Genomic DNA, 25,978 nt, shown 5'->3' with positions numbered 1-25,978 from the left:
CTTAGGAACACGGGAATTGCCGGAGTGGATCAAACCAAGAATCTATCCATTCCCGTAGCCCATCTCTGACCGGGGCCATTATAAGCTGCTTCCGAAGAGACTCTGTAGTAGGCAGTGGTGAGACAGCCTGTCTCCAGGGAGAGATTCCTCTGAGCACCCCACACTTAGCGGCTGACAGAAGTTACCCAGATCCTTCTATGGATGGCAGGGTCTGGAGCAAAGTTTGATGCTGATTTTTTTTCATGCGGCAGTCAGCAAGCCGCTGTCCTTCAGGGGAGAGCACATTGGACGTCAGCACTCCCAGTGGCCCATTGCCCTCTGCAAGAGATGGCACAAAACATTTTTGTCATGGGAAGTGTTGGGTGCCCTCAGCTCCCGTTGAGACCACGCTGAAGGATTAGGCCCCAGAGGAGATGCAAAGTGCCATCTATGGCATCAGCACCGCCCTCCCTGTGGGACCCAGGAGTCCTTCTGAGAGGACAACAGGTGGCAGTACCTTTGCTCTCACAAGGACTGAACCTTGTCCCTCTGCTGGGAGTCTGAAATCTGCCGCCGCGTTCACAGAAGGATGTCATGTCTGGCCTGTTCCCAAAGGGACGGGAGTTCTCAATCCTTAATAGTTGGAGCAGAAGCTGATCTTGGAGGGGAGCTCGACAAAGATAAAGTCCTCCACTAAGGGTCCATCTACATTACAGCTGGGAGGGTGCTTCCCAGGGCAGGAAGACACATGTACTAGCTGTGCTCGAGCTAGGATAGCTAGGGGTAGCCCAGGCAGCCACCCACATACGTACCCAGGGGTGCAGGCCTGTTTGTACTTGGGTGACTAGCCCGAGCTGCCACGCCTGCTGTCCCCGCGTACGTTGCTACTTTTAGAGTCTCAGCCTGAGCAGCGCGAGCAGGCGTCTGTCTCCCCGCGCCGGGTAGCTTGCGTCCAGCAGCTGTGTAGACGTACTCTTATGGAGGGATAATCCAGTCTGCTTAATCCAGGGATCAATCCTGTCATCCTTCCTCAGACAGAACTCCTAGCCAACCCACTGGAGGTCCTTCCTGAGTAAAGACTGCAGGGTTTGAGTTGTCAATGGGCATGTTGGTTGCAATGCTGGCTAGGCAGTAGTTCCACAGGAAGCCTCCTGGGGGTGGCGGGGAGCCCTCCGACTAGAGTACAATTGAAGAGTTATCAGTGACTGTGACGCTGGGCCCAAAACGGCGACTGGTAGGCAGGGTCACCATGGCAGGGGTAGCACGTTTAACACGGGTAGGGTAGGGCAGTTATTCTCCTCCATTCAGCAACGGTTCGAGCACAGCTAGAGTCCTACCTTCTGCTTCGGGAACCAGGTCCCAAAACGATGCTTCCAGAGGGCAGCAGCTGAAATAATAGAAGGTTTGAAAAACAGCCCTTATTGAAAACAACCCCCCTCCACAATCCAAAGGCCGTATTCAGCAGACACACGGCAGTAGTTCCTTGGAAGGGACAGGGCCCAATTCTGCTCTCTCGCTGGGGTTTTACCACTGTGTAGAGCCTTTGATTTTAGGGAAGCTGGCTTTCATCAGAGGATGGAAGAGGCGCACCAGGTTGTTAGCATTTTGCAGCCATTGCCGCACATTGCAAATTGGATTGATAAGTGAAGAGGCTGGTCCTGCAGCCCATATTTGCAAGCAGCCCAGACTCATGGGAGGACATCAGTGGGTCTGCTCATGTGAGCAAGGACTACTCCAGTGAGACAGGGTTGCAGGATTGGGCCCTAATTTTGGGTGCCCAGTTTGAGACAAGATGGGCGTGATTCTCCGAGGTGCTGAGCACTCGCAGCTCCATTTGAAATCCAGCAGGAGCCGTGAGTATTCAGCACCCTTGACAATCAAGCTGGACGCCCGAAACTTGTGGGTGCGTCAGAAAATCTAGGTCATGTAATGGGACTGGCACGGCGCTTGGGACCCTGTGTCTCTTCTGCTCAGGGTTGAAATTCACACTGTAGGAGACAAAATGCACAACCATATCCCAAGGGTGGGGTCTGATTCACTCTCGCCTGGCAGAATGTGGGGGGACGATCAAGATGGACTCTGCATGGAGTCTGTAATTTAAACACGTAAAGGAACGCGATGTTCCAGACATTGCCGCTTTGCATTCTGTTAGGGGCAGACTGATTAGCCTTAGGAACGGGAGCTCATTTTACGTAGAGTACACTATGTGGGTTTACTCTGGCAAGATAAACATTTAAACTGAAACGAGACACATCCCTTCTACACATCCGATGTAATTAAAACTTGTAATGAAAATCCAGTTATTTAAATAAGAGGAACTGCTAATATTTAAGCTATTTTAAAATTAATTTATCTATCTGGTGCCCACTTCGTGTATCTGTTCTTGGGGAAACGCAGGAAGTTGGGTTTTTTTTTTTATTTAAATACAGTTAGAAGCCAAGATGAAATGGCATTTGAACTGGCATTCAGCAAAACAACCCTTCGTACATCTGCTGCCGAGGCCCTGGAGTTAAAGCGACGCCGTCGAGTTAAAGCGACGCTGTCGAGTTCAAAGTCGTGGGATAGATTATTTTCACCCTTAGTCTTGATTTACATCAGTGTATCTCCATTTAAGCCAATGGGGTTACCCCATATATCAGAGGAGACCTTGGGCCCATATCTATCTTATGAATATCATCATGTTACGGCCCTGAATTTGGTCAGTAGGATTGTTAGGGTCACCGGTGGCCATTTATGCTGTGTTGATTTCTCCCCCACCCACACACCTTTTTGCTCAGCATAATCTTTTCCTAGACTGATCAATATCGCTCTTTGGGCCTGGTTCATGACTCCATGACCCCAGTTCTGTGCCAGAACTGTTTTACCCCTTGATGTGCCAGCACAATTCTGCTGTAGCAGAGGGGTGAATTAGATCCCCTACATAGTGTATTCCAGGTAAATGCTTCATCTTGCACTCACCGGGCCAAATCCCCAGCGGGTGTAAATCAGCATGGCTCCTTTGATTGATCGACTCCAGTTCAGACCAGCTGAGAATCTGGGTCACACAATGGGCCTCATTCTTGTCTCAGTTCACTTGTCCACTTGTCTCAATTATTTGGGCTAGATCCTCAAGTGGGGTACATCAGCATAGCTCCATGGATGCCAATGGGGTAACTGGCTCGCTGACTTCCATACAGTTACACCTGGCTTCCTCCAGTCTGAACGGAGAATCAGGCCCAATGACTTCAGTAGGACTGCTTCCAGTCTGCCTGGCCGTGCTAGGGGGTTTCAGCTTCAAATCCTGGTTCTGGACAGATACCAAGGTAAAAAAGCTCAAGCTTCTTACCCTGAATATAAACACATTTTAGTCACAAAAACAGTCTTGATGCCCACCAGGCATCTGGTGCTCTTGTAGAAATTCCTTCCAGAACAGCTCTGCCACCTCCCTGTCCCAGGATTTGCCCACCTGCTGTGTAATCCCATGGGGCCCTTACCTAATGCACAGATGATGATGATACACGGAATAGTCTATGATTTACCCTGTGGGGGGAGGGCTGGCCTCTGCGAGGGAAGGGGGGAATTATTCAAAACACCGATAGGTTTCCGTGGGGATTCTCTGCCTCATTGATCTTGTGTGGTGTCACCCAAACTGCCAAACGAATGGTCTGTGAGGCAAGTTTTCTATGTAAGACGAATTAACTGTAGGGAGTGAATAATGACGGCCGTTTGCTTTCATTATCTGTAGTGATATGCTCCATTTTTCAGTTTTTTAAAAAACGGGAGGGGTGGGGGACTGCTTATAAATAGACTTGTTAATTAAACAAGGCTTTGGAGCACCGCTGGAGCACTAAAGCTATGGCAATAAAAACTTGCCTCGATAAGGGGACTTCTCACGAGGAGCCTGCATGAAGGATTTGCACGACACGGATATAGTTACACCAGTGAGAAGTGTTAGTGTGTCGAACAGGCAAACTGGCACCAATCCTGAACATGGAGACTACAGCATCACCTTAGACCCTGATCTGCAAAGACCAGTATTGAGGCTGAACTTTAGACACTGACTTCCACTGAAGTCCTCTTGCTTCAGGAAACCGCTTAAACACGTGTGTTCGCTTCAGTGGGATTTCAGCATGAACTTTTCAGGCTGGCTTTCTGAAAAGGGGCTGTATCCGGCAGCATGTCTTTAGTGTCTGTTTTCCCACTGAAAGAGGGCTATCCCACTTACCTTTAGGCAGACCTGCTGCGAATGCCGTCATGGCATACCTGGCCTTCCCATAATGCTTCAAATAATTCCCAAATGCCATGGCAGGGCCGGCTCCAGGCACCAGCACACCAAGCAGGTGCTTGGGGCAGCCAACAGAGAGGGGCGGCACGTCCGGCTCTTCGGCGGCAATTCGGCGGCGGGTCCCTCAGTTCCTCTCGGAGGGAAGGACCTGCTGCCAGATTGCTGCTGAAGAATGAAGTGGCGGCAGCTCCGATCGCGCCTTCTTTTTTTTTTTTGCCGCTTGGGGTGGCAAAAACACTGGAGCCGGCCCTGGCCGTGGGCCTGCTTTGTCTCTCATACAGCTGTGCCACTCCAGTGACCTTCTATGGAGTTATCCCTTGTTTGCAGCAGGGAGTGTGAGAGGAGGTCATTGAAAACTGTCTCGCTGGTAAAACAGTCTCTGCAGCTGGCTCGTAGGCCTCGTGTGGAAAGGACTCTTGGGGTTTATGGTTTGTTACAGTTCTTGTTTTCTCCTGGTGCAGCTGAAGCCATGTGTCCTGCCCAGCACGTGTGCATGCAGAGTCTCTTAGGAAATCTTAGTCTGACTTGGGTCTGAATTATTCAGTTCTGTTAAACCAGGGTTAGCACTACCAGTCTGTGTCGCAGTAACACTGAATCATTAGCGTGCTGGGGCATAGAAGGCTTCCAAGGAAGAAGGGGCCAGGGAGCAGGGCAGTGGGAGGTGAAAAAGTGATTGGCATCTGGATATCACCTTTCATCCAAAGTCCCCACTGTTCTGTGCTCACTTTACAAAGTGATTTACTAGCTGTACAATTATATCAATTATAAGAACATAAGAACGGCTGTACCGGGTCAGACCAAAGGTCCATCTAGCCCAGTATCCTGTTTACTGACAGTGGCCAATGCCAGGTGCCCCAGAGGGAGTGAACCTAACAGGCAATGATCAAGTGATCTCTCCTGCCATCCATTTCCACCCTCTGACAGACAGAGGCTAGGGACACCATTCCTTACCCGTCCTGGCTAATAGCCATTAATGGACTTAACCTCCATGAATTTGTCCAGTTCTCTTTTAAACTCTGTTATAGTCCTAGCCTTCACAACCTCCTCAGGTAAGGAGTTCCACAAGTTGACTATAATTATCTATATTATAATTCCACAATTATCTATAAAATAACTTGAATGATTAGGTATACGTATGGCAATCGCTAGGCAATAAACTGCAAAGCCTTGTGATAAAGAGCATCTCCCCTGCATTCTACCCACTGATCCATCCTCCCGGGGACCAATTTGAACATTTCAAACCCTTTGAGACACTTCAGATAGACGCCTTTTGAATGAATGAATAAATATAAAACAACCTACCAGTGAAGTGTTTGTTAGTTCGTCTCCCCACCACTCCAGTCATTACCCTAGTCCAAGGTTTAGGAGAGTCAGTACTGACTCCCGCAAAAGTGATGTGTGTGAGATCTGATATTTTCTGACTCCGCCAGACCAACAGATGGGAGGAGTTCTATACTCTTGGAGAGGGACAATCTCTGACTTGGACTCCTTCCTGGCCGGAGAAGGTTATGAGACACTGGGCAGTATCTCTGTGGTTCTGGAAAAGCTAGACTGAGCCACGGCTAGAGGTTTCTGAAATGTTGCTGGTTAATGGGGAGAGGCAATGTGGTCCAATGGATAGGGCACCTGGCAGTCATTCAGAAGACCTGGATTCTGTTGTTAGCTCTTCCACTGACCTCCTGTAAACCTTGAGCAAATCACTTCACCTCTCTGTGGCTTCATGTCCTCTCCCAGCCTCTGTCTTGTCTAGCTAGACTGTAAGCTTTCTGGGTTGGAGACTGTCTCTTACTGCGCATAGAGTAGCACCTACAGACCCCAACTACAGCACAGTGGGGCCCTGATCTCAGCTGGGGTATCTCAGTTCTGCCCATATTGCAGGTAGCAATAGTAGAAACAATCAATGCCTCCGCATTTAATATAATAATGCCAGCAGCCTTTCCGATCCTGTGACGTTACAAATAATAGCAAAAATGCCATTGTGCATGAGAGAGAGATTGCCTCTCTGAGTCCGAGTGGCTGTGTGGCATCCAGCAATAGTTACCTTTTGTAACATATTGGGGAGGAAGGGGCTGTGACGCTTAAATCAATGGGATGGCAGTAAAATGGGGCATTGAAGGGTCTTGTCCTTTCGTGCTGCCTGGCTCCTTCCAGATGGCATAGAGGACTCAGGTCATGGAGACACTGGAGTCCAGGATGGCTCCTTCTGAGAGTTTTTATTCCTTGGCTAGCAGTGATCAGATGGCTGATGGGCTACAGGTTTCTGGGATACAGTGAGAACTGGAACTTTTACAACCCTCCCTAAGGTCACCCTTGAAAGTGAGTTATAGACCCTTCCCTGTAACTGCAAATCCCTGGAGATGTTTGCAGCTCTGCTTCTTGTGTAAAGGGGTGGGGCGCTAGAGGACAATGAAAACAGGGAACATGGACCACATGGAAAGATGACCTTCAGTAACAGTTGCTGTCCCCTGTTCTTCTTCCAACTGCAGCCCTCTTCAATCTCATTCCCGTGGGCCTTCGTGTGGTGGCGATCCAGGGGGTGAAGGCAGGTCTCTACGTCGCCATGAACGGCGAGGGATATCTCTACAGCTCAGTAAGTACATTGCCCGGTTTGGTGATTTCAGAGCTGGTTTCTGAGCACATTGCTGTGTGGGGAACACTTCGGACCGCCTGGCACGGTAGGAGCCCACTGTCAAATAGACTCTTCCCTGGCTTGAGCAACTACCTCAAAGTATCTCCATGTAGTTTCCGGACAGTATTCTTCGACCTTTAGTTGAAGTTACACGTCTGTTTGCTCCTTTGGACGGTCGCTTCACTCAGGTCTTGCTGTGTTAGGTTACCGAATCTGCTGGATCTGATCTGGTTTTACATCAGTGCGACCACCCATTGCCTTCACAGAAGATACCCCTGATATACACCAGTGAACCTGATCATAGTAGGTCCTGTTCTCCACACCACAGGAATTGTGTTGATTTCAGTGGAGTTATTCTGGATTTACCCAGTGTAACTGAGCAGAATGTCTCTGTATATGAGTGGTCTTTTTAACACAGTATAAAAGATCTACAAGACACATTTTACTGACTGATTCCCCAGTAACTTTCTTAGATGGCATTAAAAAGTCTGAGGTTATTCATCAGAGTCTCATTTGAAGTAAATCATTGATTCACAGTGATTTACTAAATAAGGCAGTTCTTTGCTGGAAATATTTTACACTTGAAATAACTTCACACTAGTGCTATGCCATAAGGAAATTGTTGTAGAGTCTATGGGCCAGACTCTGACCTCACTAACTCCAGTGCAGATCCAGAGTACTGTAATTCTGCTGTTACTCCGATTTAAAAATGTGTGTGTGGCTGGGGTGGGGGTGTGGGTTGGATTGGGGATACGACCACTGAATAGGAAATAGCACAGTTCGGTTTTTGGTATCTGGCTAATTGATCTGTAATGTGGCTATCGCCATGACCTCTAGGACGAAAGGTGGCACTTAAATCACTTGCTGATGCAGAGCTGACTCTAGTTACCTCACTGCCGAAGGACGGCACGGTTGCCATCTCATGGGTTGAAAACAGCTCTGGGGTCATCTTGTCCCACCACCCTGGAATATTATGAATTCTTGTCAGAGCAGGACGATAGGACTGAATGCCAACCTGTGTCTCACGACTTGAAGGAGAAAACATGGTACCACTGAATACGTTAGCTTTCCCAATGAGTACAAGGTGCCTGGTGGGTCTGTGGGTCTTATGCATATTTTCCTCCTTCTGGTAGCTGTCGATCAACTTCTCCTGTAGTTTCCTCTGTGGCGCTCTGTTTGCAAGATAAAATCACTTTGTGGATGCCTGTGTAAGCGCTGTGGGATCAGAGCTCAGACCCTGGATTAGCCTCTTCGCATGCTGTAATCACAGTCCGAGCAGTCCGGAGTGTAAACGGCCTTGTCACCCCCTCACTCTGTTCAGGGTTGTTCCTTATAGTATGATCTCAACAGGATGAAGCGCTCCAGTTTTAAACCACTCAAATAACTGTTATTTCTACTTCTTACCTTGGGCGGCGATGAGATCACAGAAGTGCAGGGCTGGAAGGGAACTCGAGAGGTCACCTAGTCCATTCCCTGTGCCCCGCCACTTAGGAGGCATGTTTACGTCTACCTAGACCCGTCCCAGAGAGGTCTTCTGTCTAATTTGTTCTTGAAAACTTGCTGCAGACTAAGCCAATTCCTCCTTGTCCTACCCTCGGTAGACGTAGAGAGCCATCCATCACTGTCCTCTTTATGACGTCCCTTTTCGATTTGCAGACTGTTATCAGTTCCTCCTGAGCCTTCTCTTCTCAAGACTGAGGCAATGTCTGCACGACCACTTATGTTGACAAAACTTTTGTCGCTCAGGGGTGGGGAAACCCCCGAGTGATATAAGTTGTGCCGGCATAAGCGCTCGTGTGCACAGCGCTATTGGCGGGAGAGCGTCTCCTGCCGACATAGCTACCGCCGCTCATTGAGGTAGTTTCATGATGTCGACAGGAGAGTTCTCTCCCGCCAGCATGGAGCGGCTACATGAGCGATCTTACAGCTGCATTAGTACTGCCTAAACATGCCCCGTTCGTTCAACCTTTCCTCATAGGTCAGGTTTTCTCAACCTTTTATCACTTGTTGCTCTCCTCTGGATTCTCTCCAGCTTTCCAAATCTTTCTTAAAGTGTGCTGTCCAAACCTAGATGCACTACTCCAGCTGAGGCCTCACCAGTACCCAACTACCTCCCATGTCTTACCTATTGCACTCAGCCATAGTCTGGTGGAGCTCACTCTTAGGAAATTACAAGTGTGGCTGGGTATTTGGGGATCGCGTGTTAGTTTTCAAAACTGGGTGGCTGTCAGGACGAAGAGAGGGATAGATCAGTCAGCTCTCTGGTTATGCCAGAAACGTCCCTTTCTGTCACAGCTCAGTACATTTAAATGTCAATTAAGTCTAATCAGTTGTGTCCCTTTAAATAAATCAGTTCAATTTACCATGATACTGATCTTCTTTGTAAAGCACTGTGAGGTCCCAGGATGAAAAGAGCTATATAAGAGCTTGGTGCTGGTATTATTATTTATTATTACTGTTGGTGTGGTTAACAATAGAAATGGTTTACTTAATTGCAAACTCTTTGGGATCGGGAACCTCCTGTTTTGGATCTGTGTCTGCACACCGCTGAGTGCAATAGGCCCTGATCCATGACTGAGTCTCCTGGGCATTGCGGTAATATAAATAATTAATTCTCGAGGTAAATTGTACGGGGTACACGGATTGTGTGACTTAAACAGAAGTGGCGTTCTGCACAATAGAATACCTACTTCTGAACGGGGCCCTTCAGAGACGCTAGAGTTCAGAATTCTTGTCAGAGTAAAAGAATTACAAGGAGGAAGAGCAGTTAAGAGCTTTGTAAACAGAGCTGGTCTGAAAACTTGGACAGAAATGGGGGAAAAATGTCTCTGGAATCTTTCAGAATTGTGTCCATTTTTTTGACCAGCTCCATCCCCAAATATGGGACGCAATCCAGGACTAATGATGCAGGAAGAGCTAAGGGGCAGTAGCCCCCGACAACAGGGGTTGCAGAGAAGAAGGCTCTTTCACTGACACTTGTGAGGTCATGTGAAGGATTGAGGAGGAGCTGGAGGGAGACCGGGAAGGCCAGAAAAGGAGGTGGTGGCTGGGAGGCAGGATGGACTGCTTTAAAAACAAGGAGGAACTTTCCCTTCAGTCAAACAAATTCTCTTACAGTTAATGGGTCAGATCGTCTGGTGCGGCAGATGAGTACCGCCTAATGGGACGTTGCTGATTTACAGCAGCTGAGGATTTGGCCTGGTACCTCCAGCTGAGAGCTTTACTCTGATTACATTATCCCCGCTATTACACTCAGAATGGTCAGGGGTTAGCAGGACGACTGGCGTGGGCATGGTTACATGCTGCGGTTTTGATGGTTTTCAGCTTTGTCTGCAACAATAAGAATTAAACTGTTTCTTTCATGAACAAAATGTCACTGGGAAGCAAACTCCTGGGTGCTGTGCATGGAGGTTCCCAAGGAGACGTGGCTGACTGGGCCTGGCTTCCCTCCCACGCCAGCTCTCTGCTGGGCTGACTCCGTTGTCTCGGGGGAGCTATGACTGACTGACAGCAGTGTACTCAACGGGCGTCTTCCATGGGCTTTGGACCAGACCTGAAGTGAGAGGGAAAATGAGGCCTGGTATTTAGAGCTGGGATGGCTCGGTCGGCTTAACAGCAAGGACTGTGGGTTGAAATGCCTCTAAGCATCAAAGATAAAGGATTGAACCGAGGTCTGTAGCTGGACTGCTAATTACTCAGCTCAATGTCGACTGCAGCTGCTGCCTCTCACGAGGGGCAGGGGTCAGCATGTGGCACCGGTGTCTGGCTCTCAAAGGCTCCTTCGGGTCCCGTCTCCCATACTAACCACTGTGTCTTTAATCTCTTGCTTATAAGACCATAAGGCACAGCTTTTCTCCACCTCCGGCGTGTTTAACTTGCAGTCAGGCCCATGCCTGGTTTCTCTAGGGCAGTGATCAGTGATTTGGAATAAGGGGCTAATACTTCTTGTTGACTTTGGTCACTCACCCAGCTCCACCCTCCCCTGCCTGCTGATCCGTCTCCCCCGCATTTATCTGAGCGTTCTAAGCCCTGCCGCTGGTTCCAAATAAGCCAGCTGGCCAGGGAAATGCTTCTTCCTTCTCTCCCAGGAGCCTAAATTCTCCGCTGCTGTAGATGGGCAGAGCTCCACTGACTTCCATAGCGTTCCATCTGCTTACACCAGAAAAGAATTTGGCCTGGGTATTGCCCTACCAAATCAGGCCAGGGCTTCAGATAGAGGCTGGGTTGGTTGGTTTCTGCCAGCGCCAGCTGCGTTAGAGGAAGATGCAAGAAGTCCTCTCGAGTACAACTTTAGCATAACCAGCCCTCAAGGGAAGTGTCTTCCCCAACCCCTGTCAGCTAGGGTCAGGCAGCAGAAGGACTTATAATTCTTAACCATATCTATTTACCCTGCCTAATGCCATTAGAGATGTGGTCATAATCCATATAAATGTGCAATCCTCTTTTGAATCCTACTGAGCTCTTGGCCTCAGTGATATCATGTGGCAGAGAGTTCCATAGGTTACAAATGCATTGTGTGCGTTTGTTGATGGGAGAGGGGTACTACCCGGGTAGAAGAGCAGGAAATTATGTAGAATTTCCCATTGCCTGAGGTCTAGAACAGGCAGAATTCAGCCCTCGGCCACTAACAGGTTTTCTGCATTTAAACATCACAAGAGGGAAGCCCAATGTCTTGTGGCTTAGAAATCGGACGCTTTCCCCATTAGAAAGTAAAGACTCCCAGAAAGAATTTCCAATTCTGTAGTCATCACACATTTCAGTATAGAGAAGTTGGACTCCCTCGGGACCCGCTTTTTGAGAAGCGCTGATTGGAGCCGCTGAAAACTGTTGGAGCTCTCGATGCTGAGCACCCATGAAAATCAGACCCTTGTTAATTAAGGCCTCTGGCTCTTCAGACAGAGGGATGTAAAATCTAGTCCCAAGAACATGTTCACAGACTCTCCAGCCTGTTCCCGAGGGAGTTTTCCTGTGATGTGGGTTAGCTGCAAACCACGTGAAAGTGCATAAAGGTTTTCTCAGCATCTGTTGAAGAGAATGCCATCACTCGCCCCTGGATTCTCCTCTCGTGACTCAGACATTCAGCCCAGACTCGTGCTGATAACAGTTTATACCACACCCACATCTATTCCATAGATACAAATAGGATAAAGTACAGTTCTTGAGCCATCTACTCCAGCTCTGACACTGACTCCTCAGTGTCCTTGGAAAAGTCACGTAACATCTAAGCCTTAGGCTCCCCAGTGGTAGAATGGGATACCTATGTTTCTCACAGGGGTGTGGTGCAGATGAAGTAGTTAAAAGGTCCTTGGGGCAGGGACCATCTTTTTGCTCTGGGTTTGTACAGGGCCTAGCACAGCATGACTGGAGCGTCTCGGCATGGTGGTAATACAAATAATGTCTGCAAAGTGCTTTGCGCGTGAACATTGCTGAGCATTGTTCTTTTACAGTGAAAGCCCATGTGGAGCAAAAGTACCTCTTCGGGCTCATTGGATTGCTCAGCGGGTACGGAAATTCTCTCGCTCTCTCTCTGTTATGTATAATTCAGTGGAGTTAGAGCTGGGACCAATCTGGTCTCAAGTACATAACACTTCTGTTTTCCACTGGCTAGAGTGTACTGCATAACACATCCCCCGTTGTTTAACTCGGAATTCTAATCATTTTTGAAATGGGAAATTGTAATCCATTATTTATTGGAATGATTATGAAAACTCAAACAGACTCGCCATGAGAAAAGCCTGGGCTGCTTACAAGGGTGCAGTGTGCGTTTACCATATAAAATGTGTCGTTTGAAATGCAGGGAATTACAGCTCAGATCCCTTCAAAGATCATCGCTAATGAAGGAGTGATGATTATGCACAATAAAAAAACCCTGAACAACAACAACCCCCCATGTCACCTTACGAGCTCTGTGTATCTTTCATTTCCACTCTTTCTTTGCCTTTTTATTCTGTTCTATCATTTTGCATAACAAAGATGTCTTGCATAATACTAAACAAGCATCCAGGAAAGTGTGTATATTAACAGGACTTTTATCTGCCTATATTGTCATAACTGTTTTACCACTGCTCTTCTAGGGTTATTACAATATTACCTATGCTATTTCAAGGTCATCAGCTAAAATCAATTGGCATTACACTGCTCCTGTAATTGGCTGGTGTATCTTTTAACACCGAAGTATGTGCCACTTTTGACCTCTAGTGGTTATACTTTACTTAATCCCCCCCAAAGTGCTGTACTGTTAAACCTGCCAACTAGGCACAGTCACTACATACTTCCCCATGTCCCATAAACAAATTCAACCTTGCATACTAGGGTGCTTGTGGTGTGAGAGGTTCTGTTGGGAAAAGTTATTTGATTCTTGCCTTGTATTGGATGTCCCTGAAGTGTAGCTTCTGATCAGCCCCCCCGGGGCTCAACTCTCTCAGGGCATGGAACCTTGTAAGCACAGCTGTCAGTAGTACTGTGGTTATTTTTCCTTTGAGGTGCTTCCACAGATGTTGCTTTGTCTCCATTACAAAGAAGTTTTGTAATGCTCCAATGTCCGGCTCTGTTAATCTCTGCTGGTGCATAGAGAAAGGCAGGTGACGCCAGGGATGGCAAGCGCTAACTGACCAGTTAGGACATGGCAGAAGCGCGTATGGAATTATGACTGGCAATCTTTAAAAAGGGGTCTGACGTGACTTGGCAAGCGCAGTCCCTCTGCTCTCCAGACAAGGAGGGGTTGACAGGATGTTGTAATGCTGTAACTTCTCGGGCAAGAGTTCATCATTTCACTTCTCAGTCGAGGGGCCTGTAGTCTAACGACATTTCTAGCGTCATGCTGGGTAGGGGGATCAGGTGGCTTTTCAGATGAACTAGTTTTAAACCTAATTTCCATCTGGGGTGGTTGGTTATTCAAGAGAGGGCCGAGGCTTCTGTGATGCTGTTTCAGAGGACAAGGACAGTAGCAGCAGGACATAACCCTGATTTCCTGGCTGGCTATTCCCCGTCTCATTTAATAATAGCACAGATTGAGGGATTAATGTACACGGGGGCACCATCCTCCCCTCCCTGCAGGTTGAGAATAATTCCCCTTGAGTTCAGGGGCATTATTCCAATCCAAGGGCAAGCAGCAGTAGAGAACTAGGCCCCTTTCACAGTTAGTCCCAGTGCAAAGCACTTAAGTGCATGGAAATACACCACTCATCATACATACTGTTAGAATATGTAGTGCCATTGACATGGAAATTGCAAAATCAGGGTGATTTTGCCAGAATTTCATGTGAGAACAGGGGGGGGGGGGGGGGGGGGGGAGAGGGGGGAGTTCTGACAAGATTGAAATGTCCCATTTTGATATTTTTGGAATCAAATGTTTTGATTTTTCATCTTGAAGTTACCTTGTTTTGATTTTTTTTTTAAATTAGGCATTATAATATAATGCAAAATAACATGCAAATCAATTTTTTTCAAGTTTCCCTTTTGAGATGTTCAGTTTCCATTCCAATTTGAAATGAAGCCAAATCTTGAAATATTTCATAAACTGGAAGTTCCATTCTCCACGTTCCACTGAATCGGTGGGATTCGAGCTATCAGTGGGATTTAAGCACGTGTTCAAAGTTAAGCACTTGATTCAGCAAAGCACTCAAGCAGGACCCTAAAGAATTGTGCCTTTGTGTAAAGGATTCCGTGTTTGCTCAGGCATTTCTCCTCTGCTAGTGATATACAATCAAATCTCTCTAACTGAGCACTGTAGAAGTGATGGGAACGAGGCAGACATATGCTGACTTGGTCCGGAACTTTTCAACAAAAGGTTTGTTCATCAGAAAATGCCTGTTTGTTGGAACCAAAACTTTTCACAGAAACATGTTTCAATTAAACTTTCCTGGGAAAGATTTTTCAGGCCCAGGATGGACTTTCTGATGTGTGAATGAGAGCGTTCCACCACAGGCTAACCAAGGTCCTCACCTGTAATGTGGGAGACCCAGGTTCAAGATCCTATGGTGCCTGATTCAGACTGGGGACATCAACCTGAATGCCATCCCTATTAGTTCTGTTGGCGAGGGACAGAAGGGAATGTTATGCTAGCCTAGGTCTCCCTATCTTCTCCCACCTCCCCACTTTTCCACATTCCTGCAACATCTCAAGGGCATACTGGTTTGCTGTGTTAAATTCCAGTATAATTTATACGTGGATTATTTTGCCTATGAAGGGGAATATCTATCTTCCACAAGTGAGAGCTACCCATAATTCATGGGTGTCAGAGACACAACTGAAGTTAAGATCTTCCCTGAAAGAAGGATAAATATCACCCTTCCTGGGTACAATACTGTGTTTTATGTGGAGAGAAGGTTTTAAAAAAGAGGACATATTTGACTGAGATCAGTTTTGTCATAACGAGTGGTTTGGATCTGTGTTCTGCTACCACTGAATTCAAAGATGGAAAGAATAAAACAAGTGAATGGGGATGGCTTTGCCAGACACTGACGAAAGGTTTGGGGGTGAGAGCAGTCCTTGACAGGTAGACGGAAAAGACCAAGGGCAGAGGGGAGTAGCTTAGGGTGCAAGCCCATCTAACTAAGAGCGACAGGATGGAAAGGAGCAATGGGAAACTTTTCAGTGATGAGAATTATTCTGCTGTTGGCTCAAGGGAGGCAGTAGAAATCCAAAGTGCTTGAGCTATTTGGAACTGTCCTGACTAAGCCATTGGAGAACATGGCTGTAGGGAACAGACTTGGATGGGAGCCCGGATCACTGTGAAAGGACGTTGGTCTCGGATCTTGTCTCGTCCACCCACTTACCAGAGACAAGGATCAGTGGTGTTGAACTCCTAGGCCTCCTGCCTCGTAGCTATTTGCCATCCTGAGCCCTTGGTCCATAAGGGCCAGATTCTGATACCTTTACTGACATTGTGTGGTACCTTGTATGCAAGTTGCTCCATTGAAATCAATGGAGTCAAGTACAACTCGACATGAATAATGGGGCAGAATCGGGCCGTCGGGGATTAAATGTGCCTACACAGGTCCCAGTTCAGCAAAGCACTTAAGCCTGAGCCTAGGTGTTTGGCTGAATCTGCATCCCTGAGCACCCTCTGTAGTGGGGGGCGTTCGCATTTAGGGCTAAAGGTCGCTTGACATTTAAGTTAAATCAGCATCTTAGCCAAACTTTTCAGAGGACTAATTGTTACTGCAAGGATAGCTCCAAGTCCACCAGCATTCTCTCGAGACAGCGCACGCTGCGCCCAGAGATAGGGCCAACGGTTCTGCTTTTACTGCTGCCAATTAGTCATTACTGTGATTTGCTGCATGTTGACAGGTTTTTTTCAGTGCCGCAGAGAGCGTGGGAGAGGCAATATGCTTGTTCCCAGGGGCTTACAGTCTGTGCAACCCAAAGGTTATCCTCAAGAGGGCATCTCGCCAACAGCAGTTCTCAAAGGCATTGTAGATCCAGGGAACACAGGCAGGCAGAATGCAGCCGGGAACGGGAAGTATGCTGGTCCCTCCACGCCCCTCCTGCTACTTCCCCGGGTCTTCTGTCTGGCATAATGGAGAGGCCTCCTATGGTCCTCTTCTCCATACATGCTTGTGTACACGGGACCATTTCTTCCCCTACAGGGTAAGAGCAGCCTCCCAGTGACTCACAGATACACCCTAATGATGATGATGATATTGATTTGTTTTGCCCTAGGGCCTAGGAGCTCTAGTCTTGGACCAGGACATATTGTGTACAAATGTAGAATTTAAAAAAAAACAGTTCCTGCCCCACGGGACTTACAATCTAAGTGTAGCACAAGAGACAACAGCTGAATATGGACAGCGAGGGGAGCGCAAGGAAACAATAAGATTATGTTGATCAGTATGACTGGCAGTGGGCTCTGTAGACCACTTCACCCAGAAGCTATTGGGCTTGACACAGGAATTGCTGGGTGAAATCCAGAGTTAGGCAGGAGGTCGGACCGGATGATCACCAAGGTCCCTTCTGGTCTTAAAACCTACATGTGAAATCCTGGCTCCATTGATGTCAATGGCAAATCTCCCATTGAGTCCAGTGGAGCGAGGATTTCTCCCCGTGAATCTACAGCTTCGGTGGGACTTGTTGAAATCTTGGGGACAGTGGGGGAGCGAACCGGGATCGGTTCACTGTCATCTAAGAAACTGGACTTCGTTTAATGCTTCGGTGTTTGCTCAGAGATATTTTTGTCCATGACTGTTGCTGTGTAACTGAGTCTATGTAACACCTAAAGTGGGCGCGTGGTTATTGATTTTTAGGGTGGGAGTCACCAATATTTCCACAGAATATAAGTTTTTCTTTTTTAAAAGATTACACATTTCTAGCCCTCATGGAAGCAAAGAGCCTTCATGGTTGGCATCACAGAGACTTGGTGGGATAATACACATGACTGGAATATTGGTATAGAAGGGTATAGCTTGCTCCAGAAGGATGGGAAGGGAAACCAGGGAGGAGGTGTTGCCTTATATATTACAAATGTATACACTTGGACGGAGGTTGAGATGGAAATAGGAGACACACTTGTTGAAAGTCTCTGGGTAAGGATAAAAGAGGTAAAAAACAAGGGTGATGTCATGGCAGGGGTCTACTACAGACCACCTAACCAGGAAGAAGAGGTGGATAAGGCTTTTTTTAAACAACTAACAAAGTCATCCAAAGCACAGGATGGTGGTGATGAGGGACTTCAGTTACCCAGACATCTGTTGAGAAAATAACACGGCAGGGCACAGATTATCCAACAAGTTCTTGGAATGTATTGGAGATCATTTTTTATTTCAGAAGGTGGAGAAAGCTACCAGGGGAGAGGCTGTTCTAGATTTGGTTTTTGACAAATAGGGAGGAACTGGTTGAGAATTTGAAAGTGGAAGGCAGCTTCGGTGAAAGTGATCATGAAATGATAGAGTTCATGATTCTAAGGAAGGGCAGGAGGGAAAACAGCACAATAAAGATAATGGATTTCAGGAAGGCAGACTTTAGCAAACTCAGAGAGTTGGTAGGTAAGATCCTGTGGGAAGCAAGTCTAAGGGGAAAAACAGTACAAGAGTTGCAGTTTTTCAAAGAGACATTATTAAGGGCACAAGAGCAAACTATCCCACGGTGTAGGAAAGATAGGAAGTATGGCAAGAGATCAGCCTGTCTTAACCAGGAGATCTTCAATGATCTGAAACTCAGAGTCCTCCAAAAAGTGGAAACGGTCAAGTTACAAAGAATGAATATAAACAAATAACACAAGTATGTAGGGACAAAATTAGAAAGGCCAAGGCACAAAACGAGATTAAACTAGCTAGAGACATAAAGGGTAACAAGAAAACATTCTACAAATACATTAGAAGCCAGAGAAGGACCAAGGACCGTGTAGGCCCGTTACTCAATACGGGGGGGAAAACAATAACAGAAAATGTGGAAATGGCAGAAGTGCTAAATGACTTTTTTGTTTCAGTTTTCACCAAGAGGTTAAAAGCAATTGGGCGTTTAACACAGTGAAGGCCAGTGAAAATGAGGTAGGTTCTGAGGCTAAAATAAGGAAAGAACAAGTTAAAAATAGGGAAATACACAAGTTAGCTGTCTTCAAGTCACCAGGGCCTGATGAAATGCATCCTGGAATACTCAAGGAACTAACTGAGGAGATATCTGAGCCATTAGGAATTATCTCCGAGAAGTCATAGAAGATGGGAGAGATCAAGAGGACTGGAAAAGGGCAAATCTAGTGCCCATCTATAAAAAGGGAAATAAGGATAACCTGGGGAATTAGACCAGTCAGCTTAATTTCAGTACCCAGAAAGATAATGGAGCAAATAAGCAATCAGTTTGCAAACATCTCAAAGATAATAAGGTGATAAGTAACAGTCAGCATGGATTTGTCAAGAGCAAACTTGTCAAACCAACCTGATAGCTTCCTTTGACAGGGTAACAAGCCTTGTGGATGGGGGGAAGTGGTAGATGTGGCATATCTTGATTTTAGTAAGGCTTTTGATACAGTCTTGAATGACCTTCTCATAAACAAACTAGGGAAATATAGCCTAGATGGAGCTACTATATGGTGGGTGCATAACTGGTTGGAAAACTGTTCCCGGAGAGTAGTTATCAATGGTTCACAGTCAAGCTGGAAGGGCATAACGAGTGAGGTCCCACAGGGATCAGTTCTGGGTCCAGTTCTGTTCAATATCTTCATCAGTGATTTAGATAATGGCATACAGAGTACACTTATAAAGTTTGTGGACGATACCAAGCTGGGATGGGTTGCAGGTGCTTTGGAGGATAGGATTATAATTCAAAATGATCTGGACAAACTGAAGAAATGGTGATATTCAGACCTCAATGGTTCAGCAGCCAAATTAGTGATCAACATTACACAAAAGTGCCACAGGAGTGTGAATTCATTGTTTCATTTACTATTTTTATATATTTAAATCTCACAGCAAAATGACTGACCAAGTATTATTATTTTATCCACTACAATTGGTTAATAACATAGTAAAAGCATCCTGATTGTGATTGGTTAATCGCTTAGACTGATTAATAATTAAATAATTGCAATGATCTGTAGAAGACACATTAAAGAACCACTTGTGGCTCGCAAGCGTCGGTCCGAATATCACTGGTCTGAAGTAAACAGGATGAAATTCAATCCGGACAAATGCAAAGTGCACCATTGCACACATACAACATGGGCAATGACTGGCTAGGAAGGAGTACTGCGGGAAGGGATGTGGGCGTCCTAGTGGACCACAAGTTAAATATGAGTCAACAGAGTAACACTGCTGCATCCCAGAGCCTCATTCTGGGATGTATAAACAAGACACAAGAAGTGATTCTTCTGCTTTACTCTGCGCTGATTAGGCCTCAACTGGAGTATTGTGTCCAGTTCTGGATGCCACATTTCAGGAAAGATGTGGACAAATTGGAGGGAGTCCAGAGAAGAGCAACAAAAACAATTCAAGGTCTAGAAAACATGAGCTATGAGGAAAGATTAAAAATATTGGGTTTGTTTAGTCTGGAAAAGAGAAGACTGGGAGGGGACATGATAAAAGTTTCAAGTACATAAAAGGTTGTTACAAGGAGGAGAGAGACAAATTGTTCTTGTTAACCTCTGAGGACAGGAACAAGAAACAATGGGTTAAATTGCAGCAAGGGAGGTTTAGGTTGGACATTAGGAAAAACTTCCTAACTGTCAAGGTGGTTAAGCACTGGAATAAATTGCCGAGGGAGGTTGTGGAATCTCTGTCATTGAAGGTTTGTAAGGACAGGTTAGACAAACACTTGTCAGGGCTGGTCTAGATAATACTTGGTGCTGCCTTGAGTGCAGAGGACTGGACTAGATGATCTCTCGAGGTCCCTTCCAGTCCTACACGTCTATGATTCTGTGAAAATGGGATTGCGTTTGCTAGGCATATATAATATGGGAATGCACCAGTCCTGGTATTTAAATAAGAATGGCTATCGAGCATATATCTGAATAATGGAGCTGGTTGGAGGCCAGAATTTGCATTCCCTGGGGAAATCTGACATTTTGAAATTTGTTTTCATTCTGAAAAAAATAGATTCAGAAATTTTGAAAACATTTGGCTTCAATAATATCAAAATATAATATAAAATATTAAATATATCCATGTTATATAATAAAACATAAATATGACATTGAAAATTTTAATATAATGAAAAAGTGAAAGTGAAATGAGAGTGTTGAAATGATTCATTTTGCCTTTATCCTGTAGAAAATGTCAAATTGAACCAGGAACCGTTTTGATTTTGATGAAACTCTGTTTTCTCGTGGAAAAGTGTTCTGCTGAAAACCTTTTTGACCAGCTCTACTCAATATATTTTAAAGAAGTGAAATAAATCAGTATGCACTGACAGTAAATGCTGTTTATGGCCATACACAAGGCACTTTAAAAACAGTTCTTATGAAATATACTGTCAAAAGTGGTGCTGTTTTTTAACTTGATTTTTCTGCAGTAGTGTTAAGGGTTCTGGATGTGACACCCAGAATTCTGGGCTCTGGGGGCATGGGAGGGGGAAAAGTGGAGCTTTTGAAGTTACAGAAGGAAAAAGTAGTGGTTTGGGGTGGTCACAGGTGGAAGATGATTTAATAGATTGTAAGGCCAGAAGAGACCATTTTGGTCAATGCTTGGAACTTCTGGTCTGGTCAGTACTTTCCAGGATCAAAAGCAGCTTTTGCTGATGCTCTGATATCGCTCTGACAATTTCTCATGGGTCTAGGAAATTGACAGCTGCCTCTGTTCACGACCGGAGCTCATCAGTCCTTTTGTAGTGTATCAGGCTGCTTTCTGCTGGAATTTGCTCTCGCTTGTTCACTCTTGGGGCTCTAATTCTGTTTACTCCCAGCCTCATGCTTTCTCTGATTGCATATGCCAGTGTCCTCCTGCTGCCGCTGCTTTTGCTTGCTTGGTTTTTTAACTACTCTGTTCTGATACCAATGCCTTTCCCAACGGATACTCAGAGAGAAGTTTGATCTAGATAGCTAAGGACTTGCCCTCACTCCCATAGAGGTGGTGGTAGAGAGACTGACGCCTACGCTGTCACTGGTGCTTGGAAAAGCAGAGTCCCTCTACGTGGGATGCTGCATTCGCGTAGGGCCAGAGTCTGCTGTTCTTAGTACCTTCCTCGGCACGTTGCCCCCTTCCTTTCATGGAGTAAGGTATCACTCAGGATGAGGAAGGCTGGCAGAATCAGGCCCTGAAACAGTGAAACCAAACAAAGCTCAGATTTTTAACTCCCCATGCCGGGGGCTGATTTGGTGCTGGGCCATCCTGGCCATTAGGAAAGCCGAAATCAGGGTTTCCTGCCACCTCCTGGAGTGCTCATGCCACTCAAAGTGCGGAGGAGATATGCCCCAGGGACAAAGAGAGGCTTTCAGCAGGTTCGTTTCCATGAGTTTACTTCTGAATCTTGGGAAGTTCAAGTGATCCTGAAATTCACAGCAACGCATTCTCCAACCCCCCGGATGCCTACACGGGCCCCAGCCTCGTGCTAAAAGCTTTCTGAAACGCGAACGCTTTGGTGATGCAAACGAGACATGACAGGAAGATGGGAAACCTTGCTGTCTCCCTGCCGCTTTCTTCCTGACAACTCCAAAGGGCTGACTTCTGTTTCTAAGGAGCCTCTTTGGTCGGCTGCTTCCAGGGCTGCACACAACATGTATTATTGATAAGAGCGCGTGGGAGCTCGGCACAGATTCCTGATGTGGATGGGAGCTCTGTAGGGTAATTACCGCAGAGATGGCATTCTTCTGCCTAAGACTTGTGAGATTAAACAAATGTTAATCTACTGCGCTTCTTGGCCTTAACGTTTTCCATTAAATCTTTGAGGAGAAAGTAGACTAGAATCCCAGGGTGTTTGAACTAGGCTGCTAGTTACAGAGGCACTTGGCATTAGGAAAGCTTGTGCGTGACTCTCCATGCCTGGGCACAGTGGGGAGGGAAGCCCAAGGAGCTAGACACAGCATGGCTCTCACGCTCCGCGGAGTGCAATGACCATGTTTCTGCCAGCGTTAGCCTCTCCAGCGGGCAGGGATGGGGGAGTGGAGAAAGGAGAAGATCCCTCCCCATCTTCCAGGGCGGTGCAGCAGCCGAGAACCCTGGAGCCATTCCAGGCATGGGGCTTCCTGGAGCTACTGCTGGGGAAGCCTGTCTCCATGCGGCCGCCAGCCTGGGATACTGTATCACCTTTGCGGGGTGCGGGTGCTTTGAAAGGAGGGTCCTTGCCTCATGTGTTGGGTAACGTGCCGATGCAGAGCAGAGCCCTGCCTTGAAAACTACTCAGCACTGAGGAAACACAGCACCCGGCCTCCTCTGTGCTCCCTCTGCAGGGGGAGCAGAGTTAGGGGATGCCATCTGTTCACCCCCAGTCCCCTGCCCTATCTCACAGCCGCACGGCCTCAGGGGTGTTGTTCCTCCCACCCGGTCGATGGCTGCAGAGGCAGGTGCAGAAGGGCTGTTACCTGTCAGTGCATGGGCCAGGTTGGACTCTGGCAGGAGGAGGGGCCCTGGGCGACATTGGGGGCAAGGTGACGCCATACCACCTTGGGAGAGCAGTCAAAGGATTCTTCCTGTGACAGGCACAATTCCCCTGCGGCATGGGGAAGGGCAACAGCTCTTGCACCCGGCATCTGGCATGCAGGCTGGGCAGAGCCCTGGCTCCTCCCTGCCTTTACCTGCCCTCTTTGGCATGCCGTGTGCCCCATGGGCAGTAACTAGCCAGCCGCGCCTGGGGGCCCTCCTGAAGGCAACTCTGCCATGCTGCCGGTGCCGTGCACAGGCTGTGCCAGCGGAGGCTCCTACTCCAGCCCCACACCCTGTCCCAGGGTGCCCCAGCCCACAGGCCGTCAGGGAAAGGGATGTTTAGGACCCGTAAAGCCAGGCCATGGGGAATTCTCCCAGCGTAGAGGCTTACCTGGCTGGCATGTAGGAGGAATTTAAAGGAGGCTAATGAGGTAGTTTTGCAGATGTTGGCGGGGAGCTCCTCCCGGATGTGTTTATGGGGGCAGCATTGGAGAACGTGTAACCGTGATGGTTTGAAAATGGACAGTGGAGGCTGGTATCGAGTGGAGATGAGCATCAGCAGTTCAAAAGCGAAGGAGAGACAATCGGTAAGCTGGGGATTCACTACGGAATGCCGTGAAAGTGAAGACAAGGCTCTTACGTTTGCTGCAACTAGCCACATGCAGTTGACTTCATATCTCAGAGAGAGAGAAAACACAAATGAGAAGATCAGACTGGGTACAAAGACACGGGTGACAGCTGCTGACCAAACACTGCACCCTGTGTATCCTTCCTGAGTTGCACTGGGTGTGAGTCCAATGCAGAATTTGGCCCTCTGTTTTATACCTGGTGGTGGAAACATTGTCATAAAGTTCCACCTTACAGAGAGAGAGAGGAAATAAGGAAGGCAGGTTATGTAGATTCTTGATGTGGTATTGAGGGGTTGAGTCAGTTTCTGATCTCAATGCGGGTATACATCTGCAGTAGCTCTACTGAAGTCCGTGAAGCCAGATAACTGAGATCAATGAATTTACCCTGGCGTGACTGAGGTCATAATCTGCCCCATTGTTTGTGTCACGGTTTGTCTGCACCTCTGAAGCACTAGCTGTAAAAACCGATTTCCCATAGTGGGGAGTTATAATCTGAACTTTTGGGGCTTTGTTGTAGTATTCAGCGTGTATGTGGTGATCTTAAAGAGACAGTGCATGTTTTGGAGATCCCATTACGTAATCATTCCTCATTGCGTATTTTGAGATCATGCTATGACGTAATACCACGTTGCTCTTGTAACAATTGTCTTTCATAGATCTCAAAGTGGAAGGTAAGAATTAATATCCCCATTTCACAGAGGGGGAAACTGAGGCACGGAGGAAGGAGATGACTTGCTCCAAGTTGCACAACTGTTCAGCGGCAGCACTGCCAGATCTCCTGAGCCTCTTCCTGTGAGCTGGTCACTGGATCGCTCTGGCTACTTTTTTATTTCTTTTCAGTTTCCCCTTTGACAATGTTCTGAAATTGTTAGCATGATTCCAAGTGTGAATCTGACAAACATTTTATTCTGTAACAAGCTTTGGGAGATGGGTTCTTAATGTATTTTCATTTTTTAAAAATTGCAAGCTGTACCTCCAGGAGTTGCTGGCAAAGAATTTGTTTTGTAAATAGATGACAATTTGACTTTTGCACCTTAGTAGCCCCCTCCTTTTTCACGTGCTCTCTATGTCTGTGTCACACTTTGCCTCACAAGGGTAGGTTCTGATAGGATTTCACAATAAATCTCCGGTTTGAAGTATTCTATAGAATTAAGTACGTTACAACATCGATAGACCAAATTCTGCTCCCTGTTCTGTTTATGAAGCCAGTGGAGCAACCTCCGAGTGCAACTGAGAAGAGAATCGGTCTCTGCGCTTTTGCTTAGCGGAAAGGCCAGAGGCTGGGTATGGAGACAGAGTTACTCTTTGGAGGTGGTCTCTGAGTCTGAAAGGTGTAATTGGAGGGAAGGGGGTGCTGGCTCTGCCAACCTGCTGCTCTTCACAAGCACCACATTCATTTAAAAATGATGGCTAAGATTTGCAAAGCTGCCTGATTTGAAATGAGTGGGAGCTCCGTGTCCACATTGCTTGGGCAGCTTTGAGCATTGAACATTGTTGTCGTTAGCCTAATTCACCAAAATAACATCCTGCAATAAGTCCAACATAACCTCTCTGCATACAGCCTAGTTCTGCTTGGGCAGCTCTCTCTTTGCTGGACAGGGTGAGACTGATTGCTGTGTCACATTTAACTTTGACCATCCTCCCATTCTTCTTCAGCAAGCTCATTACAAACATCTGTTATCAAGGTTTTGCCCTGAACTACAATAAATGTCTTTCTGTAAATACCTCCATGGCGATGCAGGCTAATATTTCAGTGGGAGGTCTGGGTGGGGTACTCTGTAATACAGGGAGACGAACTCTGCCTTCAGTTACCCGGACATAAATGCAGCGTGACTCCATTGACTTCCATGGAAACGCTCCAGATTCACAGAGGTGGAATCTTTGTGGGAGTGAGTGTTCATGTCTGCTCATATCCTGCCAGCATGGTTACAGAGTGCAGAACACATGGCTGATCTTGGTTATGGGAACCTTGGAACAGCCAACCACGGGGCGACATTGAGCTTTGTAATGTGACCTGTAGCCAAACCTGTGAGGAAAGGGGAACTTCTTCCAGGTGGGTAGGCGGAAGGATACCCCAGTGGTTAGAACTCCAGCGTGGGCTGCAGGAGACGGGTTTAGCCCTACCAGAGATTTGCTGCCTGACCTTGGGCAAGTCACTTGAATTCAGTGGGAGTTAGGTGCCTTTAAACCTTTTAAAACTCTGGCCCTGAGCCTCTCCGGGCCTTGTCTCCTCTGGCCCTGAGCCTCTCCGGGCCTTGTCTCCCAATCTGTAACCAGGGCCATGTAAGTATCTAAGATGGATGATTGTGGTCCAAGGGGGTCACTATACAAGAGTGCTTGTCACGCAATAAGAACAGGAGTACTTGTGGCACCTTAGAGACTAACAAATTTATTAGAGCATAAGCTTTCGTGGACTACAGCCCACTTCTTCGGATGCACTTTTTCGTGGACTACAGCCCACGAAAAAGTG

The 25,978-nt window shown here is 46.9% G+C and overlaps 1 protein-coding gene across 2 annotated transcripts in view; it reads left to right on the top strand.

Annotated features, from left to right (window-relative positions):
- The window catches only part of FGF12 (fibroblast growth factor 12), a 284,962-nt gene that overhangs the window by 192,299 nt on the left and 66,685 nt on the right, over window positions 1-25,978 (top strand). For both annotated transcript variants that reach the window (XM_034782300.1, XM_034782299.1), the window contains exon 3: window positions 6,730-6,833. In XM_034782300.1, coding sequence (XP_034638191.1) covers window positions 6,730-6,833 — 104 coding nt within the window. The remainder of the gene's footprint in view (window positions 1-6,729; window positions 6,834-25,978) is intronic.

This window comes from Trachemys scripta, chromosome 9 (assembly GCF_013100865.1).
Source record: "Trachemys scripta elegans isolate TJP31775 chromosome 9, CAS_Tse_1.0, whole genome shotgun sequence".
NCBI lineage: Eukaryota > Metazoa > Chordata > Testudines > Emydidae > Trachemys > Trachemys scripta.
The sequence above is the reverse complement of the archived record's forward strand: the minus strand, read 5'-3'. Positions and strand labels throughout refer to the sequence as shown.